Genomic DNA, 23996 nt, shown 5'->3' on the forward strand with positions numbered 1-23996 from the left:
ATACCTTCATGGACCAGTTTCGATAATGTTCTCTTAATAGTCACTAATCATAAGTTGTTATAAAATATATTTATTTTGGTCAGAACAATTCTACCACAATGAAAATTGAGTTATTGCACAAATGTATTTCTTGTGTAGAATAATTACTAGTCTGGCGCTGTTTTATTTAATTGAAAGAATTTTTCATTGTTCAACATTAAAAGAATAAAAAATACAAAAACTTACTGTCGAATAAAATAAGTATTTTCGGAAATAGTAAAAGTAATCAATTTACTATTACTGGTACACACATGCATATATATTATGTAGAATTGTTAAATTAACAATCACATCAGACAAATAAATAACATCAGTTATAAATGCTTTATTGATGGCAATTTATATATTTCTGCAAGAATAAAACTTGCAAATATTACATTAACCTACATTAATACAATTACACTAGTTATTGTATGTGTGATTGAAATATCAAGCTATGATGTTTGTTATAAAAATCATTGAAAAAATTACAATGTATAACATGTGAAATTAGCTAAATACAAGGACTGAGTATTCAATAGCAATAGTGTTAGTAAATGTAAGTCATCAACTGTATTTTCTTGATTTAACAACTGTACCGATATATATCAATGTCAAATGGATTAAATGTATTTGGAGAAAAATATTTTAAGATTACAATCACAAAAGTTCAAAATTATGTATATATGAAAACATACCTATGAAGGTCAAAATTACGATAAAGTGAAGTTATCAAATTGGACTTTGAGATTTCATTGGAACTACTTTTTACTAAAAATAGTTTTTGAACTAAACCCCTTTTAATATATCATAGATTCTTTTATTACTAAATTGTACTAAACTAAATTACTAAATTGTAAAAACTCTATCACTGCCAATAAACCCATAAATTTAATCTTTATAAGATAATCATAGTAGTATTTGCATATTTATTAGTTCATGATATTTCATCTTTGACACTAATAAATGACAAATTGTAAAAGGTTTCCACTAATAAAACTTTGCATCCTTTTCGAGTAAAATTAGGAATACGCTGCCAAAATTAAAAGTAGAATTCAAAATTTTATTCTTAATCGCATGCTTGCTTTTGTGGCTAAAATATTTAGTTTAAGTAGTTCTCATAGAGAGACAACTAATTGAATTTTAAACCTTTGTGAAAAGAACAGTAAATACCAGTATTTTCATAAAACTCGAACTATATCTGGGTCCTTCGAATTCGACAATTTAGCTTCTTAATTCATTTCAGGTTCAGGTTCTCTCTATTGTCATGAAATTTCAAAGTCGTAACTTCTTCATTCCTGTTTGTATCAATTCTTGCACAACTAGAAAGAAATTTAATATTTGGACAAATATAAATATTATAGCAGAATGCTTTAAAATATCCTACTGATACTTTTGCTACATTACATTTGAGAGGAATTTTAAAAAGGTACCAGAATTTTACTATCCGATACTCTCTCGCAAAGCTTTCCATAACGAATTTATCAAACGGCTTTTGAATTTTTAAAATTGGTGAAACCGTTTTTTCAATCATAGATAAATAAACATAATGGATCAAACGTTAGTCACAACACAACACGCTACCAACGTAATCATTCGAAATCAGTGTGTGTTTTGTGACTATTCACTAGAAGTGAGTCTGTAAAGAAAATGTTACAATTTTTTATCGATTACTTCATTTATCTATGATTACATTTTGCATAAAGGCCTAATACTTATTTATATATGGGCCTTATTTATTTATGAATCGAGACATTTTGACTACTCTATGGTTTCATGCGCCCGCGTCCTAATAAAAGACTTTTATTTTGTTGACAGTTGAAATAGAGTGAAGTTTGTTGGGTGCTTTACGGTGTTTATAGGTGTTTATGCCCAGCAGAACAGAAGTATATATGATGAGTATCAGTGCAATTTAATAATGAGAGAACGTTGTTTCAATTTTATTAGTACCATATACCATATAATGAATTAGTAGAAAAAAAATTGTTGTAGTGTTTTAGTATTTTCGGACATCAACTCATTAAATTCATAGTACGTATTACCGAAGAATTGTGATGATTTATTTTGTGTTTGCCATGTTCAGCTGTCAAACACTTCTCAATTTTATGCGAATATAATATATTCACAATTTTTTTCAGATGTCTTCAGGTAGACCTATAAAATGTGTTGTCGTCGGCGACGGAACAGTGGGAAAGACATGCATGTTAATATCATACACAACTGATAGTTTCCCAGGAGAATATGTCCCTACAGTGTGAGTATTACTATTCCTGTAGCTTTAAAATAATAGTTGAAATATCTATATGATAAACGTTATATTATCGTAATAAAAACCTTTGCTATTCTATTTAATAATCCTGACATAGGTTCAAACTTGATTGACATGTTAATATGAAAAATGCATTTAGTTACATTTGTGGTTTTTAAACATTTTAGTTTTGACAATTATTCAGCACCTATGGTTGTTGATGGAATCCCTGTTTCATTGGGGCTTTGGGATACGGCTGGACAAGAAGATTATGATCGATTAAGGCCGCTGTCTTATCCCCAAACTGATGTATTTCTCATATGTTTTAGTGTTGCAAGGTATGCTTGATTAACCAAATTTATTTTTAGTTATTTAATTTTACTTGTTTTTAATCCCCTGTGTGACAAAGAAATATGTTCATTCTTGACCCAGCATTTGAATAATTTATTACACCTTTTGCTTATTGTTAGTGTTAGAATTAAACTTGAAATATTTAATTTCACATTTAAAAGTGCATAAATTTGTAGTCCGTCATCTTTTGAAAATGTCACTTCAAAGTGGTATCCTGAAATAAAACATCACTGCCCTGATGCACCTATAATACTTGTTGGTAAGTACTCAAATGAAATAATTTAAATTATTTAAAAAATAATTTAAATTAATAAATTAAATTTTATTGGAATTCATTCAAATGGTTTTTAGGTACCAAAATAGATTTAAGAGACGATAGAGAAACCTTAAGTTCTCTAGCAGAACAAAATTTATCACCTATGAAACGTGAACAAGGCCAAAAATTAGCTAATAAGGTTCGTGCTGTAAAATATATGGAATGTTCAGCTCTCACACAAAGAGGTTTGAAACAAGTCTTTGATGAGGCTGTTAGAGCCGTCCTCAGACCAGAGCCTCAGAAAAGACGTCAAAGGAAATGTATAATGCTTTAAAAGTTTTATTTTATATGAAAGTGTTGAGATCTGCAAAAAATGACTACCTAGAAATATTATCACTAAATTATTTATACATTGAATAAGGTTTATAATTGTCACTGCATTTTCATTACCAGTTTAGTTCATTTTTATCTTATAAATTTAGTTCATTTTTATCATGTATACATTATGTATATATTTTAAATTTCATATAATTTTGTATGTGCCACAATTTTCAGTAAATGACAGTTTGTGAATGATAAATGCCCAAACCAATTATGATGAATTTAAATTATTATAGCTCTGATTTAAAGCATTATTATCTAAAAATGATTTCAAATGCTATTATTACATTATGTGGGAGCAACTTTTTTTTGTTTTTTTTTTTGGGTGATGGTGTTTTGTTTTTGAATAGGTTTTTTATTTTTGAGTACTCACGGCTAATATTTTTTTTATAAAATGTTTCAAGAATTATAACTTTTTAAACACAAGTTATAAGCGCATTCTTTTTGTGTGCAAAGCATAAATATTGTCTTTGTACTGTTTTTGTTTTCAACTTACTAAAGTGAAATTAGAAGGAATGCAAAAGCACTAACTACAAGACTTAAAATTACTGAATTGATGATTCTCTAATTTTTAGTTTTGGATGAATGTGTTCATGATTCTCCGATATCCAAATGCACATTAAAATAAACAATTTTTTCTTAAATAATACAAGTTTATCTTTTTAGTACAGATTATATTTAACAGTAAATAACAAACATTTGCGGCAAAGTGAATATCATATATTTCATGTAAAATTGAGATCTTAAATATTATGGCTTATTGTGTACTTCTTATTAAATAGTTCGATCTTTTGTATAAAAGTTGTGGGGTATTTGGAAGGAATAAGTTCAAATTACGGTACAGATTACTCTTTTCCAGATTTTGTTTTTATATTGTGTTATGTTATTGGACATTTGGTGCACCACCTATGTTAATATTGCACATAACTTTACAAGAAATATAAGATATATACAACACATAAATTATAACTTGGTAAATACTTCAGCATTTTTATTAATAGAACCAATGTGCACATTTCTTGCTCTCTTGTATTGCTAAGAATTGCAAAAATAATTGTATAATACGGACATTTGATTTACTGATCAGCTGGTTTATGTTATAAACCATAGCCAGAAGTTTCAGAAGAAATTGTATCTTCGTTGACATGCTTACAGCATGATATACGTGATCGGGTTTATTTGCAACTCAAACCCAATTTATCTTAACATAACTTTAAATTTGACTGATCTTGGATAAGAATTTTAAATATTAACGTCATTTTTCAGTTGTCATATTTAGAACTACATAGCATTATTCATTTGTTGTATAAATGACCAATTAACTGAATTTTTATATTGTTATATTGCAAATCCTCATCTTACTACAAGTCTCTCCTATTTTTCATTAAAAATTTATAATTACTAAAACGTTAATGTATATAATATCCATTTATACGTTTATTATAAAATAGCAATGGCCTATTGTTATAATACACTATAATATTTTACAAGTAAAAACAAATTTTGCAAATGTTAATAAATATTATGATGGTACTTTATGTGATTACATTGAAAAATACAGAAATATGTAAATTGGTAATATGAATATATTCATAACAAACCACTATAGTGGTTTACAAAAATTAAGCAGAATGTTAGAAATGAGTTTATTTCTTAATATATTATTTAAACAATTTATTTTATAACATACTTCTTGATGATTTATTGTGATACTTTTTATTGTAATATGAGTTGCAAATGCCAGCAATTTTTAACAATTTTCTATCAAATTAATGATTAACATCGTTTTAGTGTATAATATACCATAATTTTTGAAATATATACATATATATATATATATATATATATATATATATATAAATTATTAAATACAAGCATCAATATATTTATTAAACATATAATCTACATATTCGTAATAAATATTATTAAATATTTCAACTATTTTAAAAATCTAGCTATTTAGTCTGCTTGTAAATAAATATTCAGCTTAAAAATCGCAGCCAATAAAAGATAATTTGTAATTTAAATAAATTATTTTATGTATTTAAAATTTAATAATGATAAATTTGTAATGCTAATAATATAAATATTTCATATAAATTTACTTATACTAATATAATATTCGCTTACACAATGCTATTTGGTATATGTGTGTTGACAACTTATCATAAATGGATATTTAATTTGAATTATCAATTTTATACTGATAAGACTGGTTGGCAGTAATAAATTGGCGATCTGTGCTAAAATGCAATTAAGAAAAATGTATACGATTTAAAAATTTCACTCACAAAGTTAAGTTCACTTCGTCATACGAATCTACGGTTGCGTTAAACGTGTCAGAAATATTGACTATTGATTATAAATGTTGATTGTTGAACTTTTAGCAATGTATTTGCTTTTAATTTATATTTCAATTTATGCGATTTTTCTAATAAGGAAAAACTTGCAACATCTTCGTGTATACAGCTTTGTGCAATTTTAATTGTTTCATATGATATATGAACTTTTATTGCGTTATTTTTTTAAAACAAATTTATTGTAATTTATTATATTTGGACTATTTTTATTTAAGACGAAGTATTTTCGTATAGTTCTAATGCATTTTAACCTGATTTGATGAGTATAATTTAACAAGAGTTTTAATTAATAAACATTGAAATAATTTCCTTTTCAAAAACAAAAATGCTTAGAAAAATTTAATTTTTCTATTTATAGCATTTAACTATGTTGGTTCGAATTAATTTTGGCGTATGCTACGGAAACTTTAAAGTTATCTTGGATAAAATGTGCATTGTAAATGTACACAAATTCATATAAACAAAATCATTTAGAATGAACTGGTATGAACTCCTTACATTGGTTATTTCCTAATAATAAAATTTCTGATAATTTATCTCGTTTATCAATAATCTGGATATAAATGTTTATCAAAAGTTAACGTTCTTCATTGTCTTAACCCTGTCGCGACGAGCGTCGCTTATGGGCGACATCCAAGATTATGATGGTCAACCCTTGCATCGCGATATATCACTCCGAGTGATATGATTGAGAATTCTAATTTGTTATTGTAATTCTTCAGAAGCGCAATTTTTAATTTCTAAATATAAATGATTGATAAATCTCAAAATATGTTGATGTGCCTGATTCGTTCAGTAGCGCTACTGAACGGTTTGCTGGCCCGTACAGCAGTATCTCTCCGGTAACGAAAGGGTTAACTAGGATATACCATCAGAACTTTTACCATTCGAAAAAGTCCAAATAACTACTATTATTATCGCATATGAACTGACACTGGATGAGCCCCACATACTTCTGCACGCACTCCACCTAGGCCTTTGGAACTGAATATTTTCCTAGCTGCATAGGTTATTAATTATAAACATTATCTACAAAATTTCTATCTACTGGATTTCTATGAAGTGGATACTGGGTGTTACAAACTTATTATCTATTGATTTTGTAATAATAATTATTTTTTATTATTATAACTAGCTATATTACTAATAAAGGCATTCCAATGATGACAGTAATTGTGGAGAAGTTAGAAAATAACCATTGTATTGTATTTTGCCTGACATTAAAGTCTGCATAAACATATGTGCAAATGGGGCCCCATCGGTAATTGAGTGCGATTTTTTTTTTAAGAAATTAGGATATTACACAAAGTCGCTCACACAAAACAGCAAGATTTACTTTTACAATACTAATATTGATTTTGTATTACGTGGTTACAATATATTTGTTTTTTAATTCGTAATAATATTTTATCTAATAAAATATAATTATTCATTAACCCTGTTATCGAACGTTATCAAAATAATGGAATAATTTAATTTATATATATAAATATAATTTTTGCGCATCAAACTACGATCAGTGATGGTATAGCTGTTCCAGATTTATTATAATTTATACTGTGCCAATTTGGCATGTCGTTTACCGGCAAAGGATGATATTTTGTTTGAAAATAAAAGTCTAATAATTAATAAATAAAATTAAAAATTTTGTTAATAAATAAAAGTATATAAAAAAGTGAATTTTTCATATTGATGAATGTTAAATAAGGGAGAGGACAATACATCCTAATTTAAATGCCTTACATATAGTATATAAATATGGGGTATATATTTTTAATAATTATATTGTTTAATAAAATCTTCCAATTAAATATAATGTGTGAACAATTTCAATTCGAATGTCGTAGTCACCCAACTTTCCGACCAGCACAGTATAAATACATTCTGATTACAATTTATACCTTCATAAAAACATGATTATGTTATAACATTTCAAATTTATTTAGTTTAACCCAAGGGGCCCAGAAATACCAGTCAAGAATATATTAACGTAAACCGTTTACGGTTTAGTAAATTCAATGCCTATCTAATAAAACTTATTATAAAAAATAATGGGCTTGAATCTAGTCGCTAGTTGCTTAAACATCGTCGTCTTTGGAATCCTTTCCCCAGAATTTGTCAAAACGCGTTCTTGCTTTTTCCAACACTTCAGATGCAAGAGAACGTCCAGTGCCTGGTGACACCACGCTCTCCACAGCATCTGGTTTTGCTGTAACTGGTGCTGTATCACCTAATTATTTATTAATAAACTTTTCTCATTAAAATGTTTATGCTGTTTATTCTACACACCTTTGGTAACATGCTGGAGGCTCAGTGTTTTTCGTCAAGTGATCAAGTTTTTGCTCTTACCATCAATTTACCTGTTACCTTCAAATCAAAAATTTTGAAAGTGATCTATTCATTTTGGCTTATTACTGTCCTGATAAACAATAGCCGTTTTGGAGTTTTTAATACAATACCAAAGATTTTTTAAATTTCGGCCTAAAAGATGAATCAAATAGAGGAATCCGAAAAGTACGTCCATATTCATACGTGGTCATTGTGTATGTGTAAAATAAGTTTTTGTGGCTAATACAAGATAGCTCTGATTTTCAATTTTCTAAGTTCAATATTTCACTCAGAATGATTTACGGAATATATTTCCCTTGAATTTACTTCACTTGTTTCCAACAGACCTGATACACCGTTCGAAAAACATTGTCAGGATGAATAAATGATGTACTTATATGCCAAAAATAATTAACAAAAGGTTTGAAAATGCATGCTTGGTTGGGCTAAAGCATAAAAACATGCACAGCGTTTAAAATTTTGAAAAAATCTCTTACTAGTCGAATAAATTTTATAGAATTTCATGAGAATGGTTTGGTAGGCAATTTAAATTTGAACAAATAAAAAACATATAGTATAATATTTTTATTAAATAAAAAGTATTTTATTTACATTTAATAAATTATAAAAAAATGTATACCAATTATTTCAACATATAAATTGATGTGGGCAATATTTTTATGAATTTATACCTAGCTTAAACATTGAACAATAACTTATCATATTAAAATTAAGCATGAAGATATAAAAATAGAAATGGAATAGAACCGCAATGTAACGGAAAAGAAAATCTCATTTATGGTAGTCGATATGGTTGATGAAGATTTTGGAAATTTAACTGATCGAGGATATCAATCAGATTTATAATTTATACTTAATGTTGTCCATTTCATAATCATTGTTGGTGAAAAGTGTGGAAATTGTATAAAGTAAAATTCGACAACGCTGTCGGTTCTCATAATCATTCTCAGAAAATAATTACATATTCAGATTTGATGATTCTGAATGTAGTATTTTTACTTCGAATTTGAAATTTTGAAATAACTTCCGTTTCATTTCGGTTCTTATCTAAACATTCAAGCAAACAATTAGAACGTTCATTTATGATTATAAACTATCAAATGTTTAACTTTTTATATAAAGATAATTTTCAATTTCGAATAGATTCATAATTATTAAAACTATTGTTATCATTATAAATAGACATATTTTTATTAATGTATATTTATTTCCTCACAAATTCAACTGCAAAGGAACGCTATTTCTCTACATTATAAATAGGGTGTCAGCTAGTGCAACATTTATGTCCACTTAGATCGTACGAAAGAAATTTCATTATTTCTGAAGTTTATCTATCGGGCAAAAATTCTATATTAACTATATCAATACGTCTTACAGACTGTGTATAAAAATAATAAACTAATCCTATGAACTTAGGTATAACTGAAAATCTTATAAAATACTTAAAACAAAATTTTTATAGCTTAAAAAAAAACGCGATCACGTGTACGGTATTTGATTTTTGCTGAATCTCAGACTTGGCTTACGAAGAAATTAATTTCTGCGATTGATCGTATAAGGATAATTCGATCGTAACCAAAAAAAAAAACAAATAATAATATGATTACAAAGCGCTTTTATTTTCTCCCTGTATCATTTGTTATAAATATCTATATTTTTAAATAAACCAAATATTTTCTAAAAAATGGTAACGTCAAATTTTTATCTTGGATATTATATTCAACAGTTTTTGTATTTTGTTTTGAGTTAAATCTTTCAAATCAATCGGATTTAATATCGGCACTTCAAAATCGTATCAGAGCTGAGAAAAACAGTTTGGGTAATTTTACGATTGGTTTATAACTAGATAATGATATTTGATCATCTAAGACTGGTCGTGTTGTATGGCCAGTTCAACAAATTACGTATGTTCAAAAAAATAAGTATAAAACATTATATTTGCCCCGGATATTCTGATAAGCGAAAGTCAGCTGATGACTGAAGGATAATTATTAGAAATGGTCCTAATGTGACATATAAAAAGTTGGAAAACATTTATAACAAAAAAATGAGTATATGTTGATGACGTCGATGGAAACATCGAATGGATTTGTATCTTATAGGAACTTAACATTTCAGACACTACCATCGTAGAAACATACTGGTTACATGAATGCCATCGCTGTTCAAGCGGCAATGTATTTTTGCATTGTTAAAAAATATGAAAAAACTAAACGATCGATGCTATTAGCAAGCAGCTTCAGTAGGGCCACCCACCTCGGTTGTCCGTTGAGTTGCCATTAACTAGTTCGTCCCTGTGCGAAGACGTAGCCGATTGGGGGGCGCTGGGCGGCAGATCTCGGGGGCTACGAGCCTTTATTTCGCTTTGAGGACGTGGTGTTGGCGTGCTCACTGCATCGCCTCCTAAGAAGTAATAACGATTAATCATTTAGAAAAGGCTTTTCATTTTACATACATGTACCTATTTTTTGGTTGCTTTAAGGGGTTACACCACTGTAAAGTTTTCGAAAAACCAAAAAAAAAAATTTAGGCTTAAAATATATATTGAACCTTTTAGAATATGAGGAAAATATTTCATACCTAAAACTTTTTTTTTACTTGTAAATATGAGCTTTTTCCACGCGCGTCGGGCTGCTTCGAACCGACACCGCTCAAATACATTAACAAACTAGCTGTAAGTGGAATTCTGTCTTAAGGCAATTAGGGCATCGTGCCTTAAGGCAAATTGCTGGAACTTCCCGTACCAAAAATTATTTTTTTTTTTAAAAACGATTAAAATTGAAAAATTGAAAAAAATCTACTTCGAAAAAATAAGATTTTTGAGAAACTATAAATTGGACAAAACATTACTTTTTTTTGAAAAAAAAATTTTTTTAAAAAAAATTAAAAAAAAAAATTTTTTTTTAATTTTTTTTTTTAAATGTTTTCTTTATTTTGACATATTTTGGAAGATCTGAACTTGTTTCTCAGAGCAATCGTACTGCTTTAACTGCATAGAGACGAAATATAAAGCGCGTAAGCGCGGCGTCGCTGTCTAACGGGTAAACATTGATACGGAACCCATAGGAAAATAAACAAAATTTATACTTATTGTTAAAATCTCTATAAAATATCTGAAAATTTGATGTGCATATGTCTAATGATCATTTTTGACCGCCAAATGACATTTTTTTTACTTTTTTCGTTATATCTCCGAAACCGCTAGACCTGCCTTTATGAAAATTTGATCAATTCTTCATCTTGTCAATACAAGTAAAATGTTTTTTGAATTATTAAAATCGGACGCTCCGTTCTCTTAAAAACTGAGTTACCGTTTTCGGCACTTTTTGCCCCGTATCTCCGGAACGGCTAGACCTGCCTTCGCCAAAAACTAATCAGCACGTCTCCTTATCAATACGAATCGAATGTTTTTTGAATTATTCAAATCGGTTGATCCGTGTTCCCGAAATCGTCGACGAAAATTTGTATCCGCACATACATACACACACGCACACACACACACACACACACACACACACACACACACACACACACACACACACACACACACACACACACACACACATACATCCATTTTTTCTAAGGTATGCCAAAATATTCAGAAATCTCTGAAACGTAAAGATATATAAAAATTTTCATTTTCGATTTTTTTGCGATTACTATAACTTACCCTACGGGAAGTTAAAAACATTATAAAGCAAAATGACAACATGTATGTTTTTGAATATATTATTATATGTTATTATTAACTATTAATATTCTATAAATAAACTGCAAAGGCATTTTTAACCAATAGATGATCAGTGCAGAGCAAAAAACATATAAGCATCGACCATATTGCGGCTGATATTGCTGGGGTCAGTTTCAACGATGGTCTAATCAATATTTTATAAATGATAATAGTTTTGGAGATTAATATTGGCATCTAAACAAGTAATTTTTGTCTTAAAGTAGATTATAAACGGCTTAAACATGTCGAACGGTCTTTGACGGATGCGCCAAAAGTAGGACGCTCTGATATAAAATCAAAAGAAGAAAATAAAAATAAAAGGGCATCTGTATGTTGATGGGATATCAGATTAATAGTAAAACTAGTGGGGCGCATGGCATCGTGCCTTAAGGGAATTTGCTGGAACTTTCCCGTACCAAAAATTATTTTTTTTTTAAAAGATTAACATTTTTGAAAAAAATTTACTCTGAAAAATTAGATTTTTGAGAAACTATACATTTTTGACAAAATTTTACTTTTTTTTGAAAAAAATACTTTTTGAAGAAAAGTGTATTTTGAAATATTTTGGAAATTCTGAACTTTTTTTCAAAGCAATCGTACTGCTTTAACTGCATAGAGACGAAATATCGAAGCTCGTAAGCGCCGCGCCGCCCACTACCGGAAAGCATTGGTACGGAACCCATAGGAATGTAAACAAAATTTATACTTCTTGTTAAAATCTCTATAAAATATCTGATAATTTGATGTGCATATGTCTAATGATCATTTTTGACCGTCAGATGGCATTTTATTTTACTTTTTTTTTACTAGATCTCCGAAACCGCTAGACCTGCCTTCATGAAAATTTGATCAGTTCTTTATCCGGTTAATATAAGTAAAATGTTTTTTGAATTATTAAATTGGACGCTCCGTTCTCTTAAAAACAGAGTTACCGTTTTTGACACTTTTTGCCTCATATCTTCGGAACGGCTAGACCTGCCTTCACCAAAAACTAATCAGCACGTCTCTTTATCAATACGAATCGAATGTTTTTTGAATTATTCAAATCGCTTCATCCGTGTTCCCGAAATCGTCGACGAAAATTCGTATCCAAACACATACACATACACGCACACACACATACACACACACATACATCCATTTTTTCTAAGATATGCCAAAATGTTCAGAAAGTTTTGAAACGTAAAGATATATAAAAATTTTCATTTTCGATTTTTTTAACTTCCCGTAGGGTAAGTTATAGTAATCGCAAAAAAATCGAAAATGAAAATTTTTATATATCTTTACGTTTCAGAGGTTTCTGAACATTTTGGCATACCTTAGAAAAAATGGATGTATGTGTGTGTGTGTGTGTGTGTGTGTGTGTGTATGTACGTGTGTGTATGTATGTGCGGATACAAATTTTCGTCGACGATTTCGGGAACACGGATCAACCGATTTGAATAATTTAAAAAACATTCGATTCGTATTGATAAGGAGACGTGCTGATTAGTTTTTGGCGAAGACAGGTCTAGCCGTTCCGAAGATACGGGGCAAAAAGTGCCGAAAACGGTAACTCAGTTTTTAAGAGAACGGAGCGTCCGATTTGAATAATTCAAAAAACGTTTCACTTGTATTGACAAGATGAAAAATCGATGAAATTTTCATGAAGGTAGGTCTAGCGGTTTCGGAGATATGGAGGAAAAAGTAAAAAAATGAGCCATCTAGCGGTCAAAAATGATCATTAGACATATGCACATCAAATTATCAGATATTTTATAGAGATTTTAACAATAAGTATACATTTTGTTAACATTCCTATGAGTTCCGTACCAATGCTTATGCGTTAGACAGCGAAGCGGCGCTTACGCGCTTTATATTTTGTCCCTATGCAGTTAAAGCAGTACGATTGCTTTGAAAAAAAAGTTCAGATCTTCCACAATATGTCAAAATAAAGAAAAAATTTTTTTTTTCAAAAAAAAAAAATTAAAAAAAAAACTTTTTTTTCAAAAAAAAGTAATTTTTTGTCCAATTTATAGTTTCTCAAAAATCTTATTTTTTCAAAGTAAATTTTTTTCAAAAATGTTAATCGTTTTTAAAAAAACAATAATTTTTGGTACGGGAAGTTCCAGCAATTTGCCTTAAGGCACGATGCCTTAATTGCCTTAAGACAGAATTCCACTTACAGCTAGTTGCGATTACTATAACTTACCCTACGGAAAGTTTAAAATATACGTTTTTTTTTTGGTTGCTACAGTGGTGTAACCCCTTAATGATCACATGGGAAATATAAGAAGAATTCGATTATACTTAGATACAATAATATCTATGTCAATGCTTGCAAATAATGTTTGGTATATTTTGGTACGATTTGATTGACTCGTTTTTTAGACTTGTACTTGGAATGTAGAGTTGAGTAAGATTTTAGTTTTGAAGAGTTTTCTATTTCACCTTCTCGTACATTCTGCGTGACTGTAAAAGTCTTTCCTGTATCCAGCGGCACCGTCCAATTCACAGGATCGGGCGATCGCATTATAATTTGTTCCGGTGATTTAACCCGCGTTGGTTCCGGAGGTGACTTGACAATTTGCTCTCTGGGGGTCAACGCGCTGCCAGCACTCGAAGATACCGAGGCAGCATCGCGTTCTACTGATCCATCGTCTTCAACTAGAAACGAATAGTAATTATTATGATGAAAATATCGAACTGTTTCAGCTTTTTCGATTTTGCTACAACTGTTTGTAGACATTTGACGTCCAACAGGCATGGTGCAAGTCCATTTGCCCTAATGATAACGCTAACAACGATTACTGATGGTAATATGAACATATTCGGAATAATTTATATACATTGTAATTAACGACAAATTGATAGTTAAATTGATAGTTGAAACACTAAACATTTTCGGTGTATAACGTAACTTCTAGACAAATTATTCTAAATATTTGCTAATAATTACTACTTGCACTATCCCTATAGCTTTCTACAAAATATAATGAAAACGAGTATATGATATGATATATAACATATATATATGATATGATATATAACATATATCATATATTGAATATATATATAGTAATTAATGAATCTAGTGATTAAATTATTTTTAATAAAATACATATAGTTTCTATGGTGGTTACTACATATATTTTTGTATCTTAAAGAAACAGAATTTGAGATATATAAAAATTAAAACGATGAAAATTAAGCTCAAACCTCCAACATTGAGATTGATTCATATACTATTTAAATTGTGTACAAAATAAATATTATATAAAAATAAAACATGCGTTTAGTATAATATATGCGTAGCATTTGTTCTACATAGTAAAATTTAAAATATGGTTAGTGCCAAAGTAGTGCCACACAAACACCTCGTTTGTGAAGAAGAAACATTTCAGTTTTTTTTTAAATACTAATACTTCATAACACCCATGCAAATTGCTTTGTTAGCAAATGTTTTCGTATACAAATTTTAATTCGTTTGTATAAACATCCATGTTTAATTTTTTGAATTTCAAAATTGGCTTACAGCCTTTTAACAGTTTTATTCCTAAAATAGGATCCAGACCTTAACGTGCTAATAAAGCATATTTTGTTATATGTTCTATTGAACAAATCCATGTTTAAAAGGCACGTAGGAAGGAACGTATATATAATTAAATATATTCATGCATGCTAATTCAAATTAAATATTTTTACTATTATATTAAAGTTGTAGAATCCGTAACTTGGTATCAATTAAATTAAATATTGAAACATGTATGTGTGTATATATATATATATATATATATATATATATGTATGTACATTAGGGTGGTCCTTAATATGGACATTTTCGGATTTCCTTGCTCCCAAAGGCTCAAATGGTTCCAAATTCATAAAAAACAATTCTCTGAAAGTTTTAGCACTTAATATTAACTTTTAGATAATGCGCAATTCCATCAAACTCCGTATGGAAATAGCATGGAAAAAATTTTGAAAATTTAAAATAAATTTTTTAGGTATAACTTAGCGACAAATGAATTAAAAGTGAAAATTCGTCATTTTTTATTAAAATTCGACGCTCTGCAAAATTTTTGGAAGTTTTTTCATTCTATTTCCATACAAAACTTTGATTGAATTGCGCTCTATCTAAAAGACCAGAACCATTTGAGCCCTTGGGAGCAAGGAAATTCGAAAATATTTATATTAAGGACTACCCTAATATACATACATATATATATATATATATATATATATATATATATATATATATATAAGTTTTTTACGTGTAATAATGCTTATTCATTATAGAAGCATCTATATAAGAATTTTGCGTGTAAATATTTTGCTTGTTTGTCATTAATTAAAATGACTATGTACTTGTGTTTGAATTACTTATTATTCGATTTGAAAAATATACTTACATTCCAATTATTGCATTCCAATACACATAAAAATAAACATAATATAATTGTTCAGACAATTAGATCTTGTCTGTAAAAATATTCAAACGTGAGTTTGAACCTTCGTTTACTTATTGGTAGTAAGTTAGATAGCAGAAAGATTAAGAAATTTAAGAAGAAGGATAGAAACATGCTTTTATAATAAGAATATCACATATTAAACATCCAGAGAATGACACATTGCATACGACATCTAGTAAATGAAAGATTTTTTAGTAACGAACATAGCCAAAAATACTTACATACATCCTTTTAAAACATAGATAGAAAAAACGTCGTCACTTTAAGTAAGTAACTTTTGAATATTTAGGACACAAAACTCTTGGAATAATTTGTCAACAACCACATACGGTTCGAAATAACTGAAGGCTGTCCTAAAATATTGACAAAAAAGTTCTGAAGTTTTTCAGTGTTTTACGAGAAAAATTAAGTAAATTTAGCTTAGAGCCACAATATCTATTTCGAACCACATATAAGTAACCACAAGATGAGAGGAAGGGATGTTTTGCTTGTCTTCGATGGTGATTGGTGGTTTTGGTGGTTGACGTGCTTGGGGTGTTATACTTACTTTCAAGTTTTGGCGTTTTGTCCTCGCCAATTTTGGTGCTTACGGGGCCCGTGGCAACAGGGCCGGCTGCAGGCGCCGATTTCGGCGTCGGCGTCGGCGCTTGTTTTGCCGACGACGGCGTTTTTGTTCGTGATTGTTGCTGCGCTTCCGCGTTTCGATTAACGACGGTTGAGGATGATGAGTGAGGTTTCGGGGGCACCGAACTACTTTTAGAACGGGACGGGACAGTGGTGGATAGGGAGGCTAGAAAACCGGAAATCTAAATTAATATTGATTATGGATTAAACAATGTATGAGTCGACGTTGAATGATTGATTGATTAATTTGAAATTTTTGATCGTGTTTAATTGTGATTCGTTTCCAGTTACTGTAAACGAAGAACTTTTCAAATGCCACATTATAGTGTTTTGATATATTTGCCAATTGAGTGATATTCTTATTATGTATATTGTTGGGTTACTTCATAAAAACTATAACCAGTTAAAATCTAAATAATGTAGTACTTTATTATTTGTTATAAATATTATAGTTAAGCAAAAGCAAATAAATGTTAAGGCTGAAAAATATTTGAAGCATAAAAATTACCTATATTTTACTATGAATTAAAAAGCTGTTACTGTTAGTACAATTACTTCTACTATTAGTCCAGTAATTTGGTGCAAAAAAAGGCTGTTTCCGGTACAGTACTCCGGGAATTCTGAAAATTGGTAATTTTATAGATTTCGAGGCGCTCTTTACGAAAATCAACTTTGCGACCTCAAATTTGAACGGCAAATTGCGTCAAACAACAGCTTTTTAAAAATATCTCCTTTCTGGCTGATTCTGCGATAAAAGTATCTATGTACGAATTAAACTAGAGAAAATTTCTTACAATTCTTCAGAAAACCGTTTTTTTTGTAAAATTGATAGTTTGAGAGTACGGCCGCCTCGAAGTCTTTGCTGCTCTCGCCGTGGTATCAAATCTCTCCACATCTGACAGCACTTCGAACATGACCACATTCTCTCTAATATTTAATATTTTCAAAGTTAAATTAAGCGAATAAGATCTAGAAATAAAATAATTCAAATATTTTTCGTTTTTTTTTTGCTACTTTATTAACACTTCAATGGCAAAGTAGCTATAAGTATACTTATAGCTTGAGTAGCACCTTATAGCTTCAAGTAGTTTGAAGCGTTAAAAAATCAGCAAAAAACAGAAAAATATTTGAATTATTTTATTTCTAGATCTTATTCGCTTAATTTAACATTGAAAATATTAATTGTTAGAGAGAATGTGGTCAAGTTCGAAGTGCTGTCATATGTGGAGAGATTTGATACTACGGCGAGAGCAGCAAAGACTTTGAGGCGGCCGTACTCTCAAACTATCAACTTTACAAAAAAACGGTTTTCTAAAGAATTGTAGGAAATTTTCTCTAGTTTAATTCGTACATAGATACTTTTATCGTAGAAAGAGCCAGAAAGGAGATATTTTAAAAAAGCTGTTTTTTGACGCCATTTTTTTAATATGGCGGCAACTTGCCGTTCAAAGTTGAGGTGGCAAAGTTGATTTTCGTAAAGAGCACCTCGAACTCTATAAGATTACCAATTTTCAGAATTCCGGGAGTACTGTACCGGCAAAACGACCAAATGACTGGACTATATCGCCTGTAAGATACTTATTTTTATCTTGTATGATTGTTTCCCATAATAAGTGTTTTAAGGAATTGTTTCAACGTCTAATGAACTTATGTTTTGTGGTTGGTTTAGGATAGTCTTTATATTATTGTTAAACTGAATTAGAGAGTAGAGTGGAGGTTGAAACTTTTCCAGTTTGATCAGAATGTTGAAATGATAAAAGTCGAAAATTTATTGATCTGTAGTAAATATTTCAACTCACCTTTATCTCGATATTATGATATAATGAAATGTTTCTAAACGTTTAACTCATATTCAACATTAATTGGGCGATTTATGGGCAAATAGTCGCATGCATTATGACGAATAAAAATCATTCAGAATAGATTGATTTTCTAAGCTAATACATCGCAAGAACAATTTCGATAAACGTCCAAGTATAAATAATATAATAAAAATTATTTTAAGTGAAGGAAATGTACTGAATGAAGCTCAACCTCCACAATCTACTTAATTTTTATATTATCATTAAATTCACGACAAATAATCGAATATATAAAATAAATTTTGCCAAGAAGAACATTGATGATCCGGTGATGCACCAATTATTATTACTTGGACAATTAATAGTTTAATTGACGAAATTAGCATGAAGGGGGTATCACAACTAGCATGCTCCAGTCACCAAGTTTTTTTATACTAGTTTGTGACATGCTAATATGACAATCATATTCTATTCTAACAAATCCTATTCCATAGAACAATTATTGAAAGAGAAAATATCTATAGGTCGATGTTATCTAATGTGAGTTGGTAAATGATTTCGTACTAGTACTAGTGTACATCAATTTTTCGATGCTACGGAAAGAACATGAAATGTCTATATTAAGAAATAAATATAAAAGTGCTTTACGGCGTATTTGAATTTCATATATAATCTAAATAATAAATATTTTGACCACCTTTAACACAAACTACTGAATATATATAAAATTTTCAAAAATATATTTAATTCAACTAGACTGCCACCGTTGTATGATTTCATTTAAAGATTAGCATTTTTCGCAGAAAAAATTACGTATTAATATAATCAAGTTACTATTATAACCGCCAAATTCTATTATAAAGTATAATATAATTATGTTTATGTGCTTCAGTCAAGGGAGTAAAAAAATCAAAAGTTTAAAAATTTATTTAAATCGCTAAAACGGGTATTGTGAAATGTAGTTCATACCAATTGTTTTTACATCTTGGACTATTATAGAACTTAAATTTATTTATATCATTTTCATATGAACTATTTGAAAAATTTAAACTAATACCCTTCTTCCATAACGTACGTAAACTAATGAGCTAAAATGATGTGAAAATCATTAATGAAATGATATATAATTCAAATTCGCGCAACGACACTTGAAATCGTTTTCATAGCCATTTCCTTAGCAAAATTGGCGGTTCCCAAATAATTGTAACTTTCAAAAATGAAAAGAATCTATCACGATTTTGTAGAAACACCAGAATATAATCATTATTTAAACCATACTTGTTGTACAAAAACTCACTAGGTCTTGGTCTACGTTCAGCAGATACTGCCATTGTCGGGCTTTTCTTCTGTTTGGCGGCCGCCGAGGCGGTTGTGGCGGTCACCGTGCTTCCTGGTCGTGGGGTTCGTTTTGGCGATAAATTTTCACTTTGGATTACTCCCGGACCCACCGAGTGCGAACGGCCTATTAATTAAAAAAAAAGTTAATTATATAATACATTTTCATTAAAATAAAATTCCCTTTCGATAAGGGATCGTTCAAGTATTACGTAAGCAGATTTATTACAATTATTTCCCCCCCCCCTCCCTTTTGTCAGCAAAATTAAGCAAATTTCTTACCCAAAAATAAGCAAAATAAGCAAATCAATAATCCCCCCGCCCCCCATAGTGCTTACGTAATACTTGAATGGCCCCTAAGTGTTATAGACAATGTTATTCATATTGTGCAAACTTCGTAAAAAATAGCATGGTCAGATGAAAATTTTGACCAATGCCATATATAAGTATTGTTCTGAAAATTATTTTCTTTATATTTTTCTTGCGTCATTCGGTAAAATTTGTTCCTGTTTAGACACAATAATGAAATTGATACATATTCTAGACCAAAATTGTTTGTTCTAAGTCGAAATTTCTTTTCTAAGTTTCTTTTACATCAAATCATCATATTGTTCTGTACTTCTAATAAAATGACTACAAGTAATAAAAAGTAAAAGCTGTGTAAAAACGAATATTAAAATGTGCAAACATAATAAAATTTTAAATTAATATGTGTTTGCTAAATATAAAACTGTTCATGCCATGTATCGATTATAAGTGTTCGGTTTCCAGTAGAAACCACGCGCAAGTGTGTCTGTGTTATAAAATAAAAATGCAACCTATATTAATAATGTTTTTTGGAAATACAACCACGATCGCTTATTGACCGTGAATATTTAGATATAACTAGCTGTAAGTGGAATTCTGTCTTTAAGCAATTAAGGTAAATTGCTGGAACTTCCCGTACCGCAATTCAAAATTTGAGTAATTAAAAATAATCAATAATAATAATCAATAAAAGTTGATCAATGATTTGAAACTTTTAATAGAATTTCGAACCATTTTAAATCATTCTATCTTAAATCATTTATTTTGAAATATTTTGGAAATTCTGAACTTTTTTCAAAGCAATCGTACTGCTTTAACTGCATAAAGATGAAATATAAAAGCGCGTACGCGCCGCGTCTCCGTCAACCCGTAAACAGTGCTACGGAACCCATAGGAATGTCAACAAAATTTTTACTTATTGTTAAAATGTCTATAAAATATCTGATAATTTGATGTGCATATGTCTATTGTTCATTTTTGACCGCCAATTGGCTCATTTTATTACTTTTTCCGCCATATCTCCAAAGTCGTTGGAACTGCCTTTCCAAAAATTTGAACAGTTCTCTACAATAAACTACAGTTCAATACAAATAAAATGTTTTTTAAATTATTCAAATCGGACGCTCCGTTCTTTTAAAAACTGAGTTACCGTTTTCGGCACTTTTTGCTCCGTATCTTCGGAACGGCTAGACCTGCCACCGCCAAAAACTAATCAGCACGTCTCCTTATCAATACGAATCGAATGTTTTTTAAATTATTCAAATCGGTTGATCCGTGTTCCCGAAATCGTCGACGAAAATTTGTATCCGCACATACATGCATACACGCTCACACACACACACATACACACACACATACATCCATTTTTTTTTCATTTTCCAAAATTTTCCAAAATGTTCAGAAGGTTTTGACACGTAAAGATCTATAAAAATTTTCATTTTCGATTTTTTTGCGATTACTATAACTTGCCCTACGGGAAGTTAATAATTAATTCTGTTCACTTACATGCATCGATTTTATACACAATGAATCAGATTTCAGAAAGTCTAGAATAAAAAATGTTGCATTCATTGTACAAAAATAAAAAACACAGTTTTAACAACACGGACACAGTAGATGATACGCGTGGTTAATCTCACCAGATCTCGGACTGCTTTTAGATTTCTGCGGACTACTTTTTTGTGGGCTACCTTTCTTGGGGCTGCTCTTCTGCGGGCTGCCCTTTTGAGGGCTGCAACGTTTTGGGCTGTAGTGCTCTTCACTTCTTGGCGTTACCGGCACTAGCTTCTCTAGAGTTGGAGATGGCAATAGTGCCCCTTCCTCAGAACAATCTAATTATAAAAAAATCAATGAAAACTGATGCTTAAACCAATACTACTCCCTGGACTAAACTACGAAAACATCTTAAGTGTTATTTTTTTATTTTGTTATCATTTTTTTTTCAATCAGAACTCTTACTTTTATTAATGTTCTATAAGCTGTTTTTGTGTATGACTTATGACCTAAGGTATTGATATGAGAGGCAACCCATCGGTTCACCGTTCTCCTATGAGTGGGGTTTTATATATTAGCTCTTACATCTCTACATCAATAGTGTGCATATGATTGTATGATGCAACTATGTCCACGAAGGACGATTTCCACTTGGAATTATATTGTGATCTATAACCCCAAGTGGAAATTTGACATCAAAGTTGCTGATGTCAGGCTTGGCGGTAGCGGGAATCGAACCAGCGAACCTGGGTCTAGTGGTGCTAGCCCACGCTCTAACCGATATCGCCACCGATGGCCAGTTGTTTTTTTTTTTTTTTTTTTTTTTGTTATCAATAATTTTTTTTTACCTATTCCTGTAGTTCTCTCAAGGTGATGACGAATTGTCTCCTTTCTAAATCTAGCATTGTCTAACATCTGAAAAAATACATTTTTATTAGTTAATTTTTTTCATAACTGGTTGAAGATATGTAAATTATCTCACTTTATTATCGAGCACTGGTTTTGCGGATCCAGGAACCCGCGGTGTTTTTATGAAGGCAGCCTTCGTCGGTGAAGTTTTCTTATTATTTTCTTTATCTTTCTCCTCTTTCGTTATTGACCTATTGATAAAGGTTAAAATTAAAACTTATTTATATTTATTATTTGAATTTATTATATTAATTAATAAAATTATTCATGAAATAGTGGTCTATTTACCTATGGCTAGTAGAAGCAAGCGACAGTGCAGATAAGGAACTACGCCGCGATACTTGTTCCCAAAGCTCAATTTGTTTATTCGATATATCAGCTACTTGATCTATACTTAATTCAGTACCCCAACCGCGGCTCTAATGAAATATTAGATAATAAAAAAAATCATTATTGAAAAATGATAAAATTTTAATATCATACCTTATATTCTCCCGCTTTTTTGCGTAATTCTAACACTTCTTTGTACCAAGCATCTGCTGGCGTAGACGTCTCTACCACTGCGTGCTTTTCTATGTGAACTTCTTTCTTAGGCGAATGCATGTAATCTAATTGAGATATTGGCCTAAGTTCTTCTGTGTGTTCTATTTTAGTTTCTTTCCTGTAAGTATAGTTTTATGAAAAATGATTTATATTTGAATAGAGAATATGAAATGATTTTTTAAAAATTATTTTTTTTTATTCAACAATATATTTACAACTACCCTATATAGACATTAAGTAAATCTTTTGGCGAGTATATATAAAAAATGACGTTCATATATAAACATGTAGTGAAAAATACATGTAGGACCACAGTTGTATTTTTTCTCTATGAGAAGATAATAGTTACTTCTAAGAGCAAAATATTATATTAGCTCCAAAAATTATTTTTGGATATGTATGGAAATTATTTAAAATATGATGGAGAAAATATATAGCAAACAAACGTTTCATCAAAATTAGGTATTAGGTGACTGGTCATTCGCAACCTGTGTGTAGGGTGTCGCTTATAGGCGACATCCTTTGATATAGTTAGAATCATATGAATTCTAATTTGTAATTATAATTCGTAGTTCTTTAGAAGTACAATTATTAATTTTCAAATACATTTTCATTGACAGTGATTGGAAAATTTGTAGTATCTCGTTGTGGGTGGACGGTTTAGTAGTAAGGTGACCATACGTCGCGGTTTTGCCGGGACAGTCCCGGATTTCCACCTTGTGTCTCGGGTGTTTTCTAAAAGCAATGTTTGCCCGGATTTAGATCCCGGATTATAGGTAAATTAACAAAAATTTTGAAAGCAAACGAACAAGTGCTATTTTTTTAAAATTAGTTCTGAA

At 30.0% G+C, this 23996-nt stretch overlaps 2 protein-coding genes across 2 annotated transcripts in view; one reads left to right on the forward strand and one right to left on the reverse strand.

Annotated features, from left to right (window-relative positions):
- Positions 1-1869: 1869 nt before the first annotated feature.
- LOC113376786 (ras-related C3 botulinum toxin substrate 1-like) lies at positions 1870-3288 on the forward strand. Its single transcript, XM_026616842.1, has 5 exons — positions 1870-2049; positions 2157-2272; positions 2455-2604; positions 2794-2876; positions 2969-3288. Exons 2-5 carry the CDS (start codon positions 2157-2159, stop codon positions 3205-3207), a joined length of 588 nt encoding a protein of 195 aa, XP_026472627.1. The 5' UTR covers positions 1870-2049; the 3' UTR covers positions 3208-3288.
- A 4179-nt stretch (positions 3289-7467) lies between these two features.
- Positions 7468-23996, reverse strand: part of LOC113376267 (serine/arginine repetitive matrix protein 1-like) — a 19307-nt gene continuing 2778 nt past the window's right edge. The window contains exons 2-11 of the mRNA XM_026616175.1: positions 23098-23275; positions 22903-23033; positions 22724-22805; positions 22554-22620; positions 21852-22043; positions 19868-20032; positions 16692-16934; positions 14124-14339; positions 10220-10366; positions 7468-7844 (exon numbers count right to left, since the gene is read on the reverse strand). Coding sequence (XP_026471960.1) covers positions 7693-7844; positions 10220-10366; positions 14124-14339; positions 16692-16934; positions 19868-20032; positions 21852-22043; positions 22554-22620; positions 22724-22805; positions 22903-23033; positions 23098-23275 — 1573 coding nt within the window. The 3' untranslated portion in view covers positions 7468-7692. The remainder of the gene's footprint in view (positions 7845-10219; positions 10367-14123; positions 14340-16691; positions 16935-19867; positions 20033-21851; positions 22044-22553; positions 22621-22723; positions 22806-22902; positions 23034-23097; positions 23276-23996) is intronic.

This window comes from Ctenocephalides felis, unplaced genomic scaffold (genome assembly GCF_003426905.1).
Source record: "Ctenocephalides felis isolate EL2017-DRISC unplaced genomic scaffold, ASM342690v1 CF-g0.4_SCAFFOLD_01886, whole genome shotgun sequence".
Classification (NCBI taxonomy): Eukaryota; Metazoa; Arthropoda; class Insecta; order Siphonaptera; family Pulicidae; genus Ctenocephalides; species Ctenocephalides felis.

Coding starts and splice junctions, on each gene's coding strand:
- LOC113376786 (XM_026616842.1), top strand. CDS start 2,157: ATGTCTTCAGGTAGACCTATAAAATGTGTTGTCGTCGGCGACGGAACA. Junction 2,605..2,793: donor ATATGTTTTAGTGTTGCAAG/GTATGCTTGATT, acceptor ATAAATTTGTAG/TCCGTCATCTTTTGAAAATG. Junction 2,877..2,968: donor TGCACCTATAATACTTGTTG/GTAAGTACTCAA, acceptor AATGGTTTTTAG/GTACCAAAATAGATTTAAGA.